The sequence below is a fragment of the Alosa sapidissima genome, chromosome 14 (genome assembly GCF_018492685.1).
Source record: "Alosa sapidissima isolate fAloSap1 chromosome 14, fAloSap1.pri, whole genome shotgun sequence".
Classification (NCBI taxonomy): domain Eukaryota; kingdom Metazoa; phylum Chordata; class Actinopteri; order Clupeiformes; family Clupeidae; genus Alosa; species Alosa sapidissima.
The window spans coordinates 4,591,188-4,610,290 of record NC_055970.1 but is presented as its reverse complement, the minus strand read 5'-3'; the positions used below and the strand labels follow the sequence as shown (position 1 = coordinate 4,610,290).

The 19,103-nt window shown below is 40.9% G+C and overlaps 2 protein-coding genes across 3 annotated transcripts; one reads left to right on the top strand and one right to left on the bottom strand.

Moving 5' to 3' along the window:
• Positions 1–3,083: 3,083 nt before the first annotated feature.
• drd4b (dopamine receptor D4b) lies at positions 3,084–13,408 on the top strand. The gene is made up of 4 exons (XM_042062518.1): positions 3,084–3,827; positions 4,338–4,450; positions 4,584–5,233; positions 11,342–13,408. The coding sequence occupies exons 1-4, from the start codon at positions 3,537–3,539 to the stop codon at positions 11,542–11,544; spliced, it is 1,257 nt and encodes a 418-aa protein (XP_041918452.1). The 5' UTR covers positions 3,084–3,536; the 3' UTR covers positions 11,545–13,408.
• Positions 13,409–14,616: 1,208 nt separating this feature from the next.
• sirt3 (sirtuin 3) lies at positions 14,617–18,967 on the bottom strand. Of its 2 annotated transcripts, XM_042062345.1 has the most exons (9): positions 18,906–18,967; positions 18,715–18,812; positions 18,427–18,526; positions 18,175–18,345; positions 17,779–18,011; positions 17,488–17,588; positions 17,234–17,395; positions 16,422–16,634; positions 14,617–15,242 (listed from the first exon to the last, which is right to left on the bottom strand). In XM_042062345.1, exons 2-9 carry the CDS (start codon positions 18,791–18,793, stop codon positions 15,228–15,230), a joined length of 1,074 nt encoding a protein of 357 aa, XP_041918279.1. In that variant the 5' UTR covers positions 18,794–18,812; positions 18,906–18,967; the 3' UTR covers positions 14,617–15,227. The 2 variants fall into 2 exon arrangements, with proteins under 2 accessions (XP_041918279.1, XP_041918280.1); XM_042062346.1 differs by lacking the exons at positions 18,427–18,526; positions 18,715–18,812; positions 18,906–18,967 and having other exon boundaries at positions 17,779–18,027; positions 18,175–18,313.
• Positions 18,968–19,103: the final 136 nt, after the last annotated feature.

Sequence of the window (19,103 nt, the reverse complement as noted above, 5' to 3'; positions counted from 1 at the left end):
GCGTGTGTGTGTGTGTGTGTCTGTGCTTGTGTGTGTTTATGTGTGTGTGTGTCTGTGCTTGTTTGTGTTTATGTGTATGTGTGTGTGTGTGTGTGTTTATGTGTGTGTGTGTGTGTGTGTGTGTGTGTGTGTGTGTGTGTGTGTGTGTGTGTGCGTGTGTGTGTGTACCTTCATGTGTGTGCATGTATCTTTATGTGTTGTGTTTGCATGTGTTCATAAGTGCGTGTGTGTGTGCATGCGCAGTGTAAGGATCCTGTCTTATCTTCCTTGTCTAGTGTCTTTCCATCATGTCTGCTCCTCTTGTGTCTTCCTGTTTGCTTTGTTTACTTCCTGTGTCCTGTGGCATGTGCTCCTTTGTTTGTTTTGCCATGTGTCTCTGTTCCCTGTGCCTGTGTCTCCGCCCCTCACCTGATCCTCGTTAGTCTGTTAGTTTAATTATGGTCTCCACCTGTCTCTTGTTCTTTGTGCACCTGTGCCCAATTAACCCCTGTGTATTTAAACCCTCTGTCTCCCCTCAGTCTCGGTCGGTAATTGATGTTGTGCGTTTGGGTCCAGCGCTCCCTCACAGTCACTAAATGTACACACATATTTATTTATTGTATGGGCCACCTTGAATTGAATTCTGCTTGCCATGCATTTAGAGGGTGTCTTAATGATCCTACACTTCAAATTCTGTGCCGTTTTGAACCTGTCAGCCAAAGATACCTGCGATTACAATGCTTCGTATTTGCTTTTTCATTTTTGGGATGGGTTGACATGGCCTCTGGAGGTCAACATACAAAACAATTGGTCATCCTAGGCCCTACAGTTCTCAAGATATTCACAGAAAACTGTCCGGACCTCTACAGGCCAGTTGGTGTATACAGTCACTAAATTTACACATAAATGAATTTATTGTATGGGCCCCCATGAACAGAATTTCACGAAACTTGGCATACATTCAGAGGATGTCATAATGATCCTGCAGCTCCAATTTTGTGCTGTTTTGACCCTGTCAGTCAGACATACCTGTGATTACCTTAAAGTGCCTTAAAGAGACGTAAAACAAGTCATTTATCTATGTTAAAACAATACAAAACACCTAAACACATAATGCAATTGATTTGTTATAAATATTTGTCCAATTATATTAAAGAATAAGAGTAAGGAAATCACAGGACAAAAATTTGATCCAAAACAGGAATCACCCTCGTGGTTTAGCCTGTGCTGTATCAAAGTCTATACGCCTATGTTAATTAGGCCTATAGGCTACACATTTCCTCACTTTCTTACTCAAACTCTTCCTCACCTTCAAACGTTTTCTTCAGTGACATCTCAAAATACTATTGCGCAGACAGCACGCACAGTGGGTAGTGCACCGAGGTGAAGTTAGTTTGATATTTGATATTTGGATATTCGACAGATATTCATTTTTTTTTTTTAATGCAGCCGGTTTCACCCCGTGTTTGCAGACAATGTACAAACAGATGACCTGTCTACTTGCTCCCAGCCGACCTACTTAGGGACCGTCTATAAAGTACCTTCTGAATTACCTTCATAGTCTTTTTTATCAATAGCTTTGACATCATGTGACCTAGTGACTCCAAACCAATGCAGAATAGTTACCCTATATGGGACTCATCAGACACACCTCTTTTTATAGTCACTGTATGCACACTGTATTTTATACTAATATCTTAAAGAAAATACATTATTTCCTATAAGAAACTGTCTCCTTTTTTTCAATACCTCCCAAGCCATGTGACCTAGTGACTCCAAACCAATGCAGAATAGTTATCCTATGTGGGACTAATAAAACACACCTCTTCTTATAGTCACTGTATGCACACTGTATTTTATATGTATGTATATGTGTATTTTATAGGTCACGTGACTTGGGAGGTATTGAAAAAAAGGAGACCGTTCTTTATGGGAAATAATGTATTTTCTTTAAAATATTCATATAGAATACAGTGTGCATACAGTGACCATAAAAAGAGGTGTGTCTGATGAGTCCCATATAGGATAACTATTCTGCATTGATTTGGAGTCACTAGGTCATATGGCTTGGGAGGTATTGAAAAAAGGAGTCTGTTTCTTTCTATGAAATAATGTATTTTCTTTTAAAAATTCATAAAAAATACAGCGTGCATACAGTCGCTATAAAAAGAGGTGTGTCTGATGAGTCCCATATAGGATAACTATTCTGCATTGGTTTGGAGTCACTAGGTCACATGACTTGGGAGGTATTGAAAAAAAGGAGACCATTCCTTATGGGAAATAATGTATTTTCTTTAAAATATTCATATAAAATACAGTGTGCATACAGTGACTATAAAAAGAGGTGTGTCCCATATAGGATAACTATTCTGCATTGGTTTGGAGTCACTAGGTCACATGATGTCAAAGCTATTGACAAAAAAGACTATGAAGGTAATTCAGAAGGTACTTTATAGACGGTCCCTAAGTAGGTCGGATGGGAGCAAGTAGTCAGGTCATCTGTTTGTACATTGTCTGCAAACACAGGGTGAAACCGGCTGCATTAAAAAAAATTGAATATCTGTCGAATATCCGAATATCAAATATCAAACTAACTTCACCTCGGTAGTGCACACACACAGTCGCAAGTGCATGTATCCATCGTTGTCGGGGAACCGGGCCCAGAGGTGTTTGAAATATCAGACTCAATGAATTAGCCTACTAACCCATGGAATAAACAGCTGGGACAAGTTTTTTCTTCACCTGACCCTAAGTTGTAGGCTACTGGGTTAATCAAAAAATATACATCAATTTATCATTTCCTTTGCCATTGCCATCACATGACCAAAAGTATAGCATCCATCCAGTTTAAACTTGGGAACTATGGTAATTATTGATTCAAATGTATTTCTTTTGCATGTAACAATCATCACAGCAATAGCCAGTAGCGTGATCTTTCATAGACTACTATGCGCATTATTGTTTACTTTTCGAGCGACAAACGGACCCACGTAAAGTCCAGGCTTGCAGCCTAATGCCGTACGTAATGGAGAGATTAATATCTTAGAAGCGCTCAGCCGGCGCAGGACTAGTGGCCAAAGACTTCAGTTCAGCAGCACCGGGAGAACACCTCGAAGACGGAATATGCCTCTCTGTTGGACTCTGATGATCATAATGCTGTGTTATTTCACTGTGGACCAAGATCGCTCTCTAGGAAACTGTGGACAACTGAGTTGACAATGCGCGAAACGGTTTCGGAATATTGGTCTCTGGCATTTTCAGTCAGGACACCGCACAGCTACCGATTTAAACTTCAACCAAGTTAATCGTTTATTCCCTGATATGACTCTGACATGACTCACTGATATTTTACATTCTAACAAATATCAGTGGGTCCCTTAATTGTTCCAAGGTGCCAATGCGGATACGCGCTTCTGGTGACAGATCTTGGTGGCTGTCTTTGGACTTTCCTCGAAGAACATAATAGACTTCAAATAGTAAACATTCAAAACAGGCACCAGGGCCGTATAAGACATCGATGAGACCTCACTACTCGATCATCTTGTCTCGCATCTTGGATGAAAGCTTTTTTTTGGTCATCGGTCCATACGAGGGAGAGAACAGCGATGCTCACTAACGTTACACATTCTAACTGCTCCACGCAGCATGCTACCGTTTACTACAACTTCCCTGTTCTTGTATTTGGAATACTGTTAATAATCGTCATTATTTGTGGAAATACTCTTGTGTGCCTTAGTGTTTACACGGAAAAGGCTTTAAAAACTACAACAAACTACTTTATTGTCAGTTTGGCTGTTGCAGACTTGATGCTGGCTGTGCTGGTTTTGCCACTGTATGTTTATTCTGAGGTAAGCATCCTTAAAATGTTAGACAACAGTAACCAATCGACCGAATTCCACATGGGTTTCTGTAGATTTCAGCTCTAAATGAAACAACCTTTCGATTAAGGGAATGGCTTTCAGATCTCTGGAGATGACAACATGAAAGGATCGGTAGCTTGGCACTGGCTCAAGTATCTCACTGGGTCAAGTAACCGTGGGACAGACGTCATATGCTAAATCTATTTCTACTGTAACCCGTCCATGCCATTAAACCAGTGACGTTTATGGTCCTTAATTTCATTGGAAGATGGCTAATTTAAGATCATATAACTTGGGAATTGTTTTGGTACTGGCTACTGGCTCTTCCAAATTGCAACTTTTACTGTTGGCTAGGCTTACAAAGGAGTTAAATCATTTTCTCTGTTTTGCACATTTCACACATTTCAGAAATAAGATAGGAAAGCAGGTGCCTGATGCATTGGTTGGTCTGTTGGTCTGATGTGTTGAGTTGATTGAGTTACTTAATGCTCCTTTTAGTTTCAGGGTGGGAGTTGGTCCTTGAACATGATTGTTTGTGATGGGCTGATGGCAATGGATGTAATGCTGTGTACAGCTTCCATATTCAACTTGTGTGCCATCAGTGTTGACAGGTAGGAATTTCAACACACACACACACACACACACACACACACACACACACATTTGTGTTTAAACATTTCTGTCCTCCACTACCATAAGTTACAATGTGTCTGTTTACAACACCTTCTACTTTTCATTTGGCAGGTTCATTGCTGTTGCAGTTCCTCTGCATTACAACCGCAAACATGTTGACAACAGGCAGATCATTCTTCTCTCCGGCACCTGGTTACTGGCCTTTGCTGTGGCCTCCCCCATTCTCTTTGGAATAAACAACATCCCTGACCGCGACACGTCGGAGTGCAAGCTGGAGGACGACAACTACGTGGTCTACTCGTCCGTCTGCTCCTTCTTCATCCCCTGCCCCATCATGCTGCTGCTCTACTGCCGCATGTTCTACGGCCTGCGCCAGTGGGAGGAAGCCCGCAAGGCCCGGCTGCTCAAGAGCATCCAGGCCTGCCGGACCCTACAGACGCCCGCGGCCCTGGCGGCTGCCCCGCAGCCCTCCCTTTCGGCCGCACAGCTGCAGAAGCAGGAGCCTCAGTCTCAGCCTCAGCCACTGCAACCGCCACGGCTGCCCCGGGTCATTGAGAAGGACCTGGCCCAGGCGAGGATGGAGGACAACGACGAGTCCACCACCCCAGAGTTCCCGCTGCCCATTAAGTACAGGGACAGTGTCATTCAGACAGTGTCATACCCGGACGTCACGTACAGCCCCTCGCCGCGCAGGAAGAAGAAGGGGGCCAAACTGAACGGGCGTGAGCGGAAAGCAATGAAGGTGCTGCCGGTGATTGTAGGTGAGTAAAGACTGATTTACTCATGAGGTTGTTAGTTAGTAGTTACTAGTTTGTAGATTAAGAAGTTAGGTTGTTAAAAGAAGTCGGTTGGCTTCAGGCATCATTGCAAGTATGGTCGCTATACTATGGAACAGGTGGGATTTTTAATTGAGACTCGATATTATGTGGATTGAGACTATATATGTGGACACACTAGACTGAGACTATAATTCAAATAAATTCAATTCAAATTTACTAGTCACATACAATTATACAGAATATAGGCAGTGGAATGCTTTGTCCACTGTCTCCATGGCTGTGCAATGTGTAAATAAATAAGGAAATAAATAGAAAAAGAAGAGAAGAAGCAGAATACTACATAGAATATCATTGTCTTTCTACCTTTAGCTTTTTTCATCACCTTTTTCCTGGGGACCAAGCAGAGTGAATGCACGCATTGTGTTTCTGCCTTCTCTAACTGGGGGCCAAGCAGTAAAGCTACAGTTTTTCTACTCTTCTGACATATGTTTTGTTAATAAATAAAAAAAAAACCTAATGGTCGCCGAGGCAACCAGGGCCACACACAGTTTTGAAAATACAGAGGTCCAAAAACCGTGGACAACCATAGTGACGGGAATGAGGGTTGGCTATGGCCTCCGGATTTCTTTTTGTGAGGGCCACCAAGTACCACTAATAAGTGCCAAGTTACAGGAACATAAAAAAGAACCAATTTTGACCTCATGCTACGTTGTGATTGTTAGAAGACAGAATGCTGATAATGATTGGAGGATGTGGGAGTCAGCAAAATGGCTGCTTTGAATGGCAGGCATTTAAAGGGACACCAGGCAAGCCTGATGCTTTTTCTCTACGAAACTCCCCCTCACTCGGTCTGAGTTGCTGCAGTGGTCTTTGACTTGTATTATTATGACCGCCACGCTAACAAAGTGGTGGTCATAAAGGTTTAGTCAGAGTTTTTTTTCTTCCAGATTACTTAAGTTTTCTGTGAATATCTGGAGAACCGTAGGACCTAGGATGACCAACTTTTTTTCGTTGGTCTCAAGGGGCCATGTTAACCCATCCCGTATCCACTTATTATGACCGCCGCGCAGCGACCTATCCGCTGATAGGTTTAGTCAGATCTTTTTCGGATGTCCAAATTTACGTCAAGGATTCCCGGGACACTGAAAATCCGGGGTAGACGAAACTTGGTGGGCATGTAACCCCATATGGATAGTATGGAACCATCGTTTTTCGTTTTGATCTGTAGCCCCCCCGCTGTACTGGACCCCCCGAAAGGAGGGTAGGGCAGACACAGTTTTCTGTGAATATCTTGAGAACTGTAGGGCCTAGGATGACCAATTTTTTCCGTATGTTTGCCTCCAGGGGTCATGTTAACCCATTCCATGTGCACACATGTGCATAAACAGATACACACGCACACACATACATTCACAGTATTCATACGTATGACACATACTCACACAGTAGACATATGTACGCATGCATGCACATGCACAAACACACATACGCAAGCAAACACACAAGCACGCACACACACACACACACACACACACACACACACACACACACCCACACACATAAACATAAATGTGTACACGCACACATGCACACAATTCAAGAATTTCTCAGAATTATGAACAGGCAAGATGGGGGTGGGGTTGTATAAAATGAATTTTACATGTGAAATCTATGAATCATGTTTTGGTACTTGTTGTCTAGCAGATACCAGTGAGAATTGAGTGTGGATAATGCAATTTAGTGAGACAGTTAGAATCATATAGGCCTTTCAGCGTGATTTATTTTTGTGGAAAAAATGTGCTGGACTGGCGGCGGTCATATTTTGTACCGCTCTGCGGTAAATCTAGTTTGAGCACCACCTGGTTAAAAATGAAAAAGCGAGGCGTTGTAATCGCAGATATCTTTGGCTGACATGTTCAAAACTACACAAAATTTGAAGAGCAGGATCATTATGACACTCTCTGTATGCATGCCAAGTTTCGTGGAATTCCATTCATGGGAGGCCATATCAGCTGCACACACACACACTAATGCATGCACACACACACGCATGCACATACATACTCGCACTGTCTCTTCTAACAATCACAACGTAGCATGAGGTCAAAATTGGTTCTTTTTTATGTTCCTGTAACTTGGCACTTGGACTTGGACATTGTATAACGACACTTATTAGCGGTAGCCTACTTGGAGACCCTCACAAAAAGAAACCCGGAGGCCACAGCCAACCCCCCATTCCCCTCACCCTCTCTACTTAATGGGGGGGGGGGGTATAAAGTTTTACGATCATGAGATCGTTTAGATGGTGTATTGACAACTATACTCTGTTATTATACGGCTCTTCACAATGCAAGTAGAATGCTCCATTGACTTGAATGGGATTTCCGAAAGTTCTAGCGGTCATTATTTCTTGGGAAAGGACCAAGGGGGCAGGCGAATTCCCGGAAGTAGAAGAATCGACGTAGGCTGGAGGGACCACCTCTCTGCTAACTCCCATAGAAGTCCATACATTCTAGGATTTTTTTGAAATACCATAACTTCATATAACATATATCCTGTGCCGATATTGTAGCTTCTGTGTAATCCACATAAACACTACAAAGGCAAAACAGACTCCACTACCTCGTCCGTAACGTTGGTTACCCGTAAGAAGAATGGTTAGCTTGTTCGGTTGGAGGGAAGCTAGCTTTGACGTAATCTCTCTTTCGCGCCGTAGGGAGATAACCGTATTGTTTGGATAAGAAGCTCAGTCCACCTTACTGTCTATGACGGTAACTCATAAGCAAAACCTAGCATACACGACCGTATGTTAAGGTAAAGCATTACACAGAGGCAAACTAATAATAATAAAAAAGTAAACCTATTTTTTTTAAAAACGGCACTAATCATTACACAGGTTTTCGATGGATTGACCGTAGGTCGGAAAAGTGGAAAGAAGATTAGCTTCAAGGCTATAACTTTTTTGTTTTGTTGACTGTTTTTGAAGATGATCATGTATGGTAGCTTCAACATTAACACGACTTGGTGAGGATGATATTAATAATAATACATAAATAAATGTTTAACTTTGATGACTTTGAAGGCGAAGGAAGTGTGAGAAGAATTTCTGTGTATCTATCATATGAGTTACAAGATTCAGTTCGATGGCTAACGTCACGAAGTTAAGTGTGAGTCTGCACAGTACTGGGGGGACCAACTGAAAAATCGTTCTATTTGACTCAGTGCCCTCCCATTGAAAATGACGGAGTCTGTTCGTCCATTTCTTTTACTGTCTATGGAAAGGACCTCTGAAAACAAGAATGACCGCTGTCAATGGCAACGGAGTTTGTGTTTGTGCTTGGAACTTCATTCAAAAGTGAAAGCAGACGGTTGATCAGTTGTGTTCTAAAGAATGTTTGATTCAAGTTTAGCGTGTTTTGTGAACTATTTAGGCTATTTCTCAGCAAAAGCCACGACGAAACGGTAACAAATAAGTGTAAAGAGACATATCATGGAGTTTATTTTTTCGTTTTGGCAAGTAGCCGTATAATAAGCGGGATAGGCTAATGTATAAAACTCCGGTCATTATGAGAAAATAAGTCCCTTTAGGGCGAAACAAGACCCGGTTCGCCCTGTCGGGACTTATTTTCCCCATAATGACCGGCGTTCTATACATTATCCCTTACATAAAACAGATATATTATTACTAAATTAGTGATTTATTACATTGGTGGGAAGTTAATGTAATATTTTTTTAACCTTCCCACCAACGTAATAACTTCCTGGAAACGTAATTATTATTACGTTGGTGGGAAATTGGGTTATTACGTTGGCAGTAGGCCTAGGCAACAGTTATTACGTTATTATTACGTTGACAGGATTATTACCTTTAAAACGTGCTGATTTTGTGCAGATTTTTATTTTATTACGTTGGTGGGTGTTATTGGGCAGAGAAGAGGTTCTTTACTCTGGACTTTACTCTCATGATGTATAGCCTAGTTCCTCTAGGTTGGGTAGCGCACTCCTGGTGGTACGTTCAGCTGATCTCATTACTCTCTTTAGGGCAAAGGGTCTGCATTTGACTGTGATGAATTCCAGGTCAGGTGAACAGTGTCTTGACAGTACTTGACATTCCTACTATCACACCACTTATTGTTCACTATGATGCACACACCCCCTGCTCTGGTTCTGTCCATGGTAAACAGAAAGAGATTCAGCAGGTTGAATCGAGACTATATGCGTGGACACACTAGACTGCCTGTGAAAAGGAATATATTCATTCATAGCTCATTTTGAATTCAATATCAATAGTAACTCTCCTTTAGAGAAAAGTTATTCCTCTCCATTACTTTCCCAAAGAAAGCATTGGTTGACCCAGCATGGTAAAAGGTGAGTGAAAGAGTGAAAAGTGAAAAATAACCTGGAGTGAGCCTGGGTGACAAGGTCAGGCAGGGAACCAAACGCGCAGAACCAAAGATTGACAAGAGTGTGAACACAAGTGCACAAGTGACACACAACACTGACACTCACATTTGTCCTAATACCCAAACACATAGCTAACTATAGTCTTAATCTTTAAATCCAATTACCACATAATCTTTGTATAGTCTTGTAATCTAATTTTACACTTTCAGACGTTTCAAAGCTTGGGGGTTACTTGAACTTTTCAGTTTAACTTAAGGGAATTATCACACAATTTGGAATTTATATTACAGAATTTACCTCTTTTTTTTTTCTTACAAAAAACGTAATTGTGTGCCCTGTGGTGATTCAATATTGATACTTATTAAGAGGCAGAAGTAACAAAGCTGACACTCATGTGAAATCCAGTGAAAGTATTATGGTGTCACAGAAAGTATCACACTGAAAGTATCATTGTCCACTAGTAGACAGTGATCAGTAACAGCTTAACGGATCATCAGAAAACTACTTAACACTCGGTTTAGACTAGTTAGACTAGTTGTCTAACGGTTGTTGGGTTGCAAGAGGATGTTGTCATATCATTTGTCCTTAAAATGCCAACTTCCATGTCACATTCACTCTGTCATTCAGTGCCCAGTGTGCTCATGCTTATTTTAAGAGCTTGTTCCAACAGAATATTTAAGTGGAGTAGATGCCTGGAGTTTCATAGCACCAGCAATATCTTCAAGGTGCACCCTGGACATCATAAAAAATGTAACATGCCATGATATAACAGTGAACACGACATTAAGTTGATGCATAGCAATTAACATTATAGCCAAATAAAGACCCTAACTGTCCACATATAAGCTGTTATGCTCTACATCAAACACAATAAATGTGGTAGCTTGTGCAAACAATTCTCTGACTATAGATGTATAACACTTTGCTGTTGTTAAGGAAGAGCAGGAAGAAAGTGTTGCCTCATTAGCTCATGCTGAATGAGGACAGGGTAGCCACTCTTTTTTTTAGCCACTTTTAACTCTTTTTAAGTTATCTATTCAAGGAAAAATGAGATCTTTAAAAGAGAATAGCGTTCCTTATTCATGATAATCTCTTGGGCAGCACCTCTGCTTGGGTGTGCATTCGTTCTCCTCGCTATCTTATTAGGTACTAACAGGTCTCAGGTGATGAGCTTGCTGTGTCTGAGTCGGAATGTGGCACGTGGTCACATGAGCAGCGGTAATGCCTTAGACTGTGACCCTTTAAATGCCTGATATCCTAATATGTTTACCATGTCCATATGTCTACTACCACCTCATTTTTACTCAGTCAGTCTTTCTTTTTACAAACAGTATGTGGGTCGTTTGGAAGAACAATGTTAAGTCAGTTGTATTTTTCAACAATGTCACTCTGAGAAAGATGTCAAAATCTGGTACCTGTAACCTGTCCAGGGCAATTCCACGGAAAATTGACTTTTTGTCATATCCATAACGCCAGTGAAATCCCTTGCCTTGGTATGATGTGAATGATAACATTCATTTTTTCTCATGTACATTCTTCAGCCAAAAATAGCAAATGCTCAAATCATTCACATCATACTATACCATCACATTTTATTGGCGTTATGGATGTTACAAAAAACGTAATTTTCCATGGAATTGCCCTCCAGCATTTACACCTGTTGTCCCGTCCCTGACTGGTGTACAGGTGCGTTCCTGTTCTGCTGGACGCCCTTCTTCGTCGTGCACACGACCAGGGCCACGTGTGAGTCCTGTGATATCTCCCCCTATCTGATGAGCACCGTCACCTGGCTGGGGTACGTCAACAGCGCTCTCAACCCCATCATCTACACAGTGTTCAACACAGAGTTCAGGAAGTTCTTCCGCAAGTTTGTGCTCACCTGTTGGTGAATTGAAAAACGAACGGCGCAAATGTGGCCGTATCCTTGAAATGAAGTAACGTGCATGACGTGGTACTGTGGGCCAGATCTTCAACTACTGTGTGATGATTATTCTGTTCCTTTGTTTTTTGTACGGCACATTGGATTCTTGAAATGAAGTGACTGCATTATGTGATACTAGGGCCACTGTGGGCCAAGTGCTGATGATGTGATAATTATTCAGTTCATATGTTTTTGTACAGGTCTATCACCCATTCTACCTTTGCTACTATTTTTTTTATGTCTGTGACAGCAGAATGTAAGTTTGTTTGTTAAAGGTGCCTATTGTTCTCTCTCGTCCACGTTTTATGTGGAAAACTATCCATTAAATGATGTTTTCCCCTCGGAACAAGAAAATGCACCAGAAAAGTGTTGCCAACACAAGGATGCTGGACACCATACATAAGTAAGGATTCATAGTGATTTATTAGTTACGCTGTAAGAACATGATTTGATTCTTCAGTCTATCCACCTGCTGTTCCCAAACCTGAAAGATTTTTAAAATATTTTAAGTATTCACAGTACAGGTAAAACACCATAGACTATTGATGTTGCTATAATATTCAGTATTCTGCTCATATGAAAAAACATCATATAATCTATTATGCATTGCCATCACCAGCCTGGTCTTTGTAAAGTCTGAAGTATGCTTCAGTTTGTCACATAATTAACTGTAGGAGAAAGCAGCAATTCATATCTCTCTCAGCCAGTTCTTGGACAATGAAAACAGTAAACAAGCCTGTACTTGATTAAGATCCTCTGAGAAATGCCATGAAAACAAAATCAAGTTATGTTATTTTTAATCGTTGTTTCATAAACTTTACATTGCAAAACACATCTTTAGGAAGACACAAATATGACCTGAATTATTTATTTATTCAGTGCCATGGAATGGTTTAATAAATTGGACCATAAATCCAACACTTGTTTTTTCCATGTTAGAACATTCCTTTCATCAATATCATACAATACATTCGGGGGGGGGGGCAATGTCTCAATGAACTGTGACTTAGACTAATAACTGGATGGTATGAGAGACAGACACCTTGTTTGAGCATTGAAGTTTGGGATAAAAGGGGCAGAAGAAATAGAAGATTTTGATTTGCAGATAGCAAGACCGATATTCAACAAAACCTCTAAGATGGGCTCTAAAGCAGTCTTTTATCAAAGCTTGAATTTGCAGGGTTGGAATAAAAGAACCATAGCGGGCCAACTGAAAGAATAGCGTTCATTTAATACTCTGAGACAGAAATGCTGAGTGTAATTATGCCCACTGGGTTAATATGTTGAAAGTGCACTTCTTAATGACTGCTTGAGAGAGCCTGCCAAAAGTTTTTGCTCCTCATTCCTTTTTTCAATTGAATAATAGATGAAATAGATGAATTTCAAAATGCATGTGAAGGTGAATCCAGTGGGGTCCAGTGCTTCTGCATCCTACGCAATGCCTCACCCAAATGTGCTGTAGACTAGGGACTAGGTGCTGTCTCAGAGTCAGCCACATAAGTCCATGTAATGTAAAGACTAGCATGAGATGAGAGGCAAAAGCTGTTTAAAAGTTCATCTCTCATTCTGCCTAGATAATTAAACTGATGTAGCCTGGGTGAACCCAAATGAACCATTTGAATTGGCTCTGCAGGTCCGTCTGAAGTCCTTCCCATTCATGCCAATTTCCGATTCACCAAAAACTCAGGAATCACAACTGCTTATCCAACATGGGTTGAGCTTTGTATGATGACTGACAGAGGAGTACAGTTAGCGTGCTTCAACACAATTAATGGCTGTGCTGAAGGCATCAGTGTTAAACAACATGGATGTGTGTTTTCATGGAACTGAGAAAAAATGCATTTAAAACCTTTGTTTACAATAAAGATGTCTTTGCTGTATTTCTGAAAAGATTTCAATGTTCCAATTGAGTTTAATTTCACTGCTGGCTATGCCCCATGTCCTTGAACTGTTTCTGACCTTAAACAATGGGTGAACTGTAACTGAATTCTCTTATCTCACTCCCAGACTAAAAGCTGATACTGTAAGACATTTAAGGCTTCAGTCAGGTTAGGGCAAAAGTATTAGGCTTATACATCGTCATACCAAGAACATTAAGTGTAATTCTGTGATTGAGAGCTGCATTAGGCCTAAATCCCATACCATGGAAGCCCACAATTTTTTTTTTTGTGAGTCAGTTCTCATGTCAAACTAAATAACTTTCTGCATTTTAGCCAACTGTCCCTCATTCACTCTCACCCAATCATTGGAGAGGCCCTGTCAACGACAGAATGAATGACAAAATGTGGATTTGATTTGAATGTTTGATTCGTCAAGTATTCTTTTTTCAGGTGTGACTTACTATCAACTCAAACAATTTGTTAAAATGTTGAAACCACTATGAAAAAAACAAACATATAACAGGTCACCTCACCCTGCCATAAAATCACTGGCACACCTTTTGTATTCAGATGGATATGTATACACTCTGGATAAAAGCCTCACATACTCTGCAATATAGGCTGTGGGTCAAATCCAGTTTGTTACACTTGGGTCCTCATCATGCATCATTTCTCGTTTGAGTTTCACCAATTCCTTGCTTGGCACAAAGTGGGTTATGTGAGAAATCGCAGTGCATCGCCTCCACAGTGATATTTTCCAGCTCCTCACTGTGGACATGACAAGCACAAGACCCTGCGGCTAAAAGGGTCAGCTTTGCCTTGCTGAGGCTTTATGACCGAGCAGGGCTATTTATCCTAAACGAGTGCTCAAAGTTATCTCCACATCTCCTGTGTTACAAATTACATAAGCAAACGACCAAAATAGATGAGTTTTTATTTGTTTGGCAAGCCTGGAATGTCCTCCATCCTCCAGTATTACAATGTTTGTGAAAATGTGCAATAAAGTAAACGCAAAGCCTGCCAAGACGCTGCAACACACTTTTTCAGGGCATGACGACAACAAGGCAAGAGGCTACATCACCCAAACAGATCTCCAGTATTGCTCTGGTGCAACACCATATTTGTGCAGTGCAAAATAAATTATTCACAGGACACAGACAGAAGTTTGAAGGGGGAAATGTGTCTTTATGAAGAGCATCTTGAACCCTTTTTGAAGGAGTATTTTATTTATAAAAACCATTAGCACCTTAAAATTATGTAGGAAATTCAACATAAATAAAGAAATACATCTCATAAACATGGTAATGAAATGATCAGCACAATCTCTAAGTAGGCTACTCCAAGCCACAATGAAAGCATCTTCCTTCCTTCACTATCGGTGGTAGACTTTCATAGGGAGCTGCACCTCACAGTCCTCAAACTTACTTACTAGAGCATGCTCATAAGTATGCTCATAAATACTTTCAAAGCTTCTTAAATCACAAACCAACATTCCAAAATATGTGCATGGAAGAGTGCCATAAGCTAGCATGCCTAGCTCCATGAGAAAGATTTAGATTAGCTATTAGCTAAGGTGAGCCTTCATATCATCCCAAGAACATTGTATTCCACCACAATATAGACAGATACAGAGAAGAGTATAGAAGAAGATAATTCTACCCTATCCGCAGATGTGCAGTAGTGTGCATATTACAGTTAAACAGACCATGTGATTGGATCCTGAGTTTAGGCTGGTGCCTACTGTTTGGCAGAGACAGAAACACCAGGCATCTCATTCTTCATTCTCCTTTATAGAGAAAACAAAAACAAAACAGACCATTTGTATTTGAGATGTCAGTAGTGGTGCCTATTCTTACCAACCGGTGAACAAAAGGAAGGAAAAGGAAGATTTATTTATTTTTTTTACTACTTTTGCAAATTTGAAGGAAATGCGTCCCTCCTTTTCTTACAGCACACATTGAACCTTCATTTGTAAGCATAACGATCACCGTGAATGGGTTTCACAGTGACCACACAGTGAGACAGGCGGAGGAAACTTATATTTACTCATTTAAGTGCCATCAAGCATAAATAGGTTGAGTAATTAGTGCATGTGGCTATGAAGTCATTCCTCAGCCAATCACAATAATTCAACCATACCTTATCAATGTTCACACAGAACTCAGTAATTGTTCTACAATGGAGAAAATAACCAAGTTCCTATCTCAACTGGAAATGCCTGACATGGAATGATCTAGAGCAGTGGTTTTCAAAGTGGGGCAAAATGCTTTAGCAATTAACAAAATTAAATTAGATCTAGGTACTGCACGGCAGACTTTTCATGCTGCCAGCCTTGTTGCCAATCAGTGGCATTTGGGCCTGTTGTGTTTTGTGAGAGAATGCCAAAATTCACATGGACACGTGGATAATTTATGTATTTATACTGCAGGGCAAAATGTAACCACAGTGATGATCGTCTATATTTGACATAGATGTGATGTGAAATCATTAAACCTATGTATTACTCTGACCTCTGACCTGTCACCCATTATCATCAGAGGAAGGTGATGATATATGGGGCAGCTTTTTGAGCAATTTTGCTGGGCAACCACATAACTGGTCCCATGTGTTCTGATTGGATGATCATTACAATATGCCTACTGATGATTACAGTTCTCTAGAAGAAAATGTTACCCAATATTAACGGGAATGTGCCCAAACAACAATACTCAGGAACATCGCTCAAAAATAGCCTTGTTCATCATCAGTTTAGGTGTTATTCTTAGGTAATTTAGTAAATCTATGATACTTAAATAAGGTTTTCTCAGTGGTATATCATACTCAGCGAAAGGCTAAAAAGATTTACATTGACAGTTGTTAACATAAGCATCACCTTTTTTGTTTATGTGTGTGTGTGTGTGTGTGTGTGTGTGTGTGAGAGTGTGAGAGTGAGGGAATGTTGCTCATGAACACTTAAATTGCCCACCTTTTTCGTCTCAGCAGCAATGAGGGCTTTCAGCTCTTCTGTCCAGCCCACAGCATCCGCCAGCTTTGACACTCCACTAACCACATCCCCAAGTTCCGCCACATCATTGGGCCGTGGGGATCCCCATGCAAAGGGACCCACCAGGTCCCGATTGACCAGCAGGCGCGGCACTGAGCCCCGCACCGCACCTGTCAGGCTGGCAAATGGCTCCACCTGCAGGTCATAGAATAGAAATGCAGGTTTGTACCAGGTCTATTCAGAATTTGTGGGGTCCACAATCATGTTGGTAACTGGCTAGTATATGTAAAAGAAATGTTCTCTGAACGTTTGCTTACACACCCTATGCCCCATATACTCAAGGCTATTATGATGGGAACTGGTTGAAAAAAACAAAACAATATCCTGATCTATCCTTAAAGGGGCAGTCTGCTGATTTTTCACATAGATCTCTGTTTCGAGGTCACTGAGTACGGTCAGTAGGAAAAAAACTCATGAAAACAATCGGTTTTATCTACCTCGAGTTGCTAGTTCCAACAGTTAAAGAAGCCAGGCAGCTACAGCGCTTCACTCTGGGGGCATGAACATGGAGGCTCACAAACATGCTCCCAGAGTGTAGCACTGTAGCTGCCTGGATGCTTTAGCTTCTAGAGTTAGGTAAAACAGTTTGTTTTCAGGTTTTTTTTGTACCGACAGTACTTAGTGACCTTGAAAAACTGAGATCTATGTGAAAAATCACCGGATTTCTCTAATGAAACAGTGATGACTCTGCATCAGCATCAGCTAAACTCGACATAAACTCTGCATCAGCTTACCTCCAGGGAAGTACCCATTATGATAAGCAGATCAGCCATAGGGAAGTCTTTGAGGTACATGAAGAAGTACTGGGGAAGCTCTTCCCCAAAGAACACAATATCAGGCTTTATCACCCCCTTGCAGGTGGGGCACTTCGGGATGGCTCCTTTCATCACATCTGCCTGTTCAATCAGACACACGTGGTTTAATAGCAAACAAAACACTTCTTTGACTCTTCTGTATGACAGAAATATATATAAAAAGAGTCACTTACATACAGTTCTTCTCCTTTATAATCCCTTCTGCATGCAGTGCAGGTGGCAGTGGCAAATGTTCCATGTGCCTCAACCAGCATGTTGGGAGGAATGCCTGCAACTTGTATCAATGCAAATACACACAAATTATGTATTTATTATACGCTATGGAAATACACACAAACAACTTATTTATTTATTACACATTATGGAAATACACACAAACAATTTATATATTATATTAAAGTGCATTTTGTGTCCTGGAAACATAGCTCAGGGAAAGCAATGACAACTTGCAAAATGAGACTTACTTCGCTCTAATCCGTCAATGTTCTGGGTGTACATCCTTAATAACTGTCCCTTGTCATGAAGAAGACGAACAAAATAGTGGGTCAGGTTGGGTTGATAGTTTCCTGGGTACAACTCTTTGGCCAGAGCAAAGAAGGGCTTGGGGTTGTGGTGGAAGTAGTTGATTTCGAAAATAGCCTCTGCATAAGGTAGGTTGTACTGCTGAAGGTTGTCATAAAGACCACTGCCAGGAGATCTGTGGATGAGAAAAACTACAATGCAAATTTCAATTTGGGACTGTTTACTCTAGTCCAGGTTCAAGGAACTATATAATGTTCTGATATTTTTTTTAATAAATCTTCATCTCGCAGCAAAATGTTAGAGAGAGGTTTGGCATGGATGCAGGTGTGTGTGCAGACCTGAAATCTGGAATGCCACTGGGTGTGCTGATCCCTGCTCCTGCCATCACCACAACCCTCTTGTATTCCTGTTCTTTGATGCCCTTTGCAATGTCCTCAAGAGTTTGCTGTTTGGAGCTCCCACCACTTTTCCCAAATATTCCTCGAGACTGGCCATTGAAAAAGCTTCTCCTGATGTTAAAATAGAGCAAAGCTTAATTTTCAGGCCTGATTAAGTGTAACATTGCGCTACATCTTACCAGCATCGCTTACCAGCAATGCATAGCATTTGAAGAGATGGCTTTCCGTTCTTGTTGAGTGACACACCAACTGTATTTCCTTCGTGTATAACTCAGGTGCGTTGGTTGGTGTTCTGAAAACAGGGGAGCATGATCTTCCACATCAGTGGCTTCATATGAAATTGGAACTAATGAATGATACTTGAATATGAACTTCATATTCAATATCCAGCATGTCGTTTAATCATTATTAAAACTAAACGTCAACAAAGAAACATTGCTAGCTAACCTAATGTAATTGGACCTGAAAAGAAACACTAACCTTTGACTGTGCAGCATGTCCTTATTATTATGCGTTGATAAAAATACAACCTGTACTGTAGAACTGCAGGGGAGGCCATGAGGAAAGTACAGTATATTCTAAGACACAAGTCGCATAGGTCACATCTAAACAGAACAGGAATGTACAAGAAATATCAGTATTGAGCAGTTGTCAGTAGCTAGCTAGCCTAGTCTTTAAGCTAGCAAAGCCTGTACACAGAGGCCCAAAGCTAAAGAGGACATGCTGGACAATGCGCAAGTAATAAACAACGTATGATTGGGCGCTCGTCGTTGACGTTGGTGACCGTAAAGTTCATAAAATAGGGTAAGAAAAACCACATCATCACGAATTTCGATCAGAATCTCTGATTGCAAGTTGTTAATAAGGGA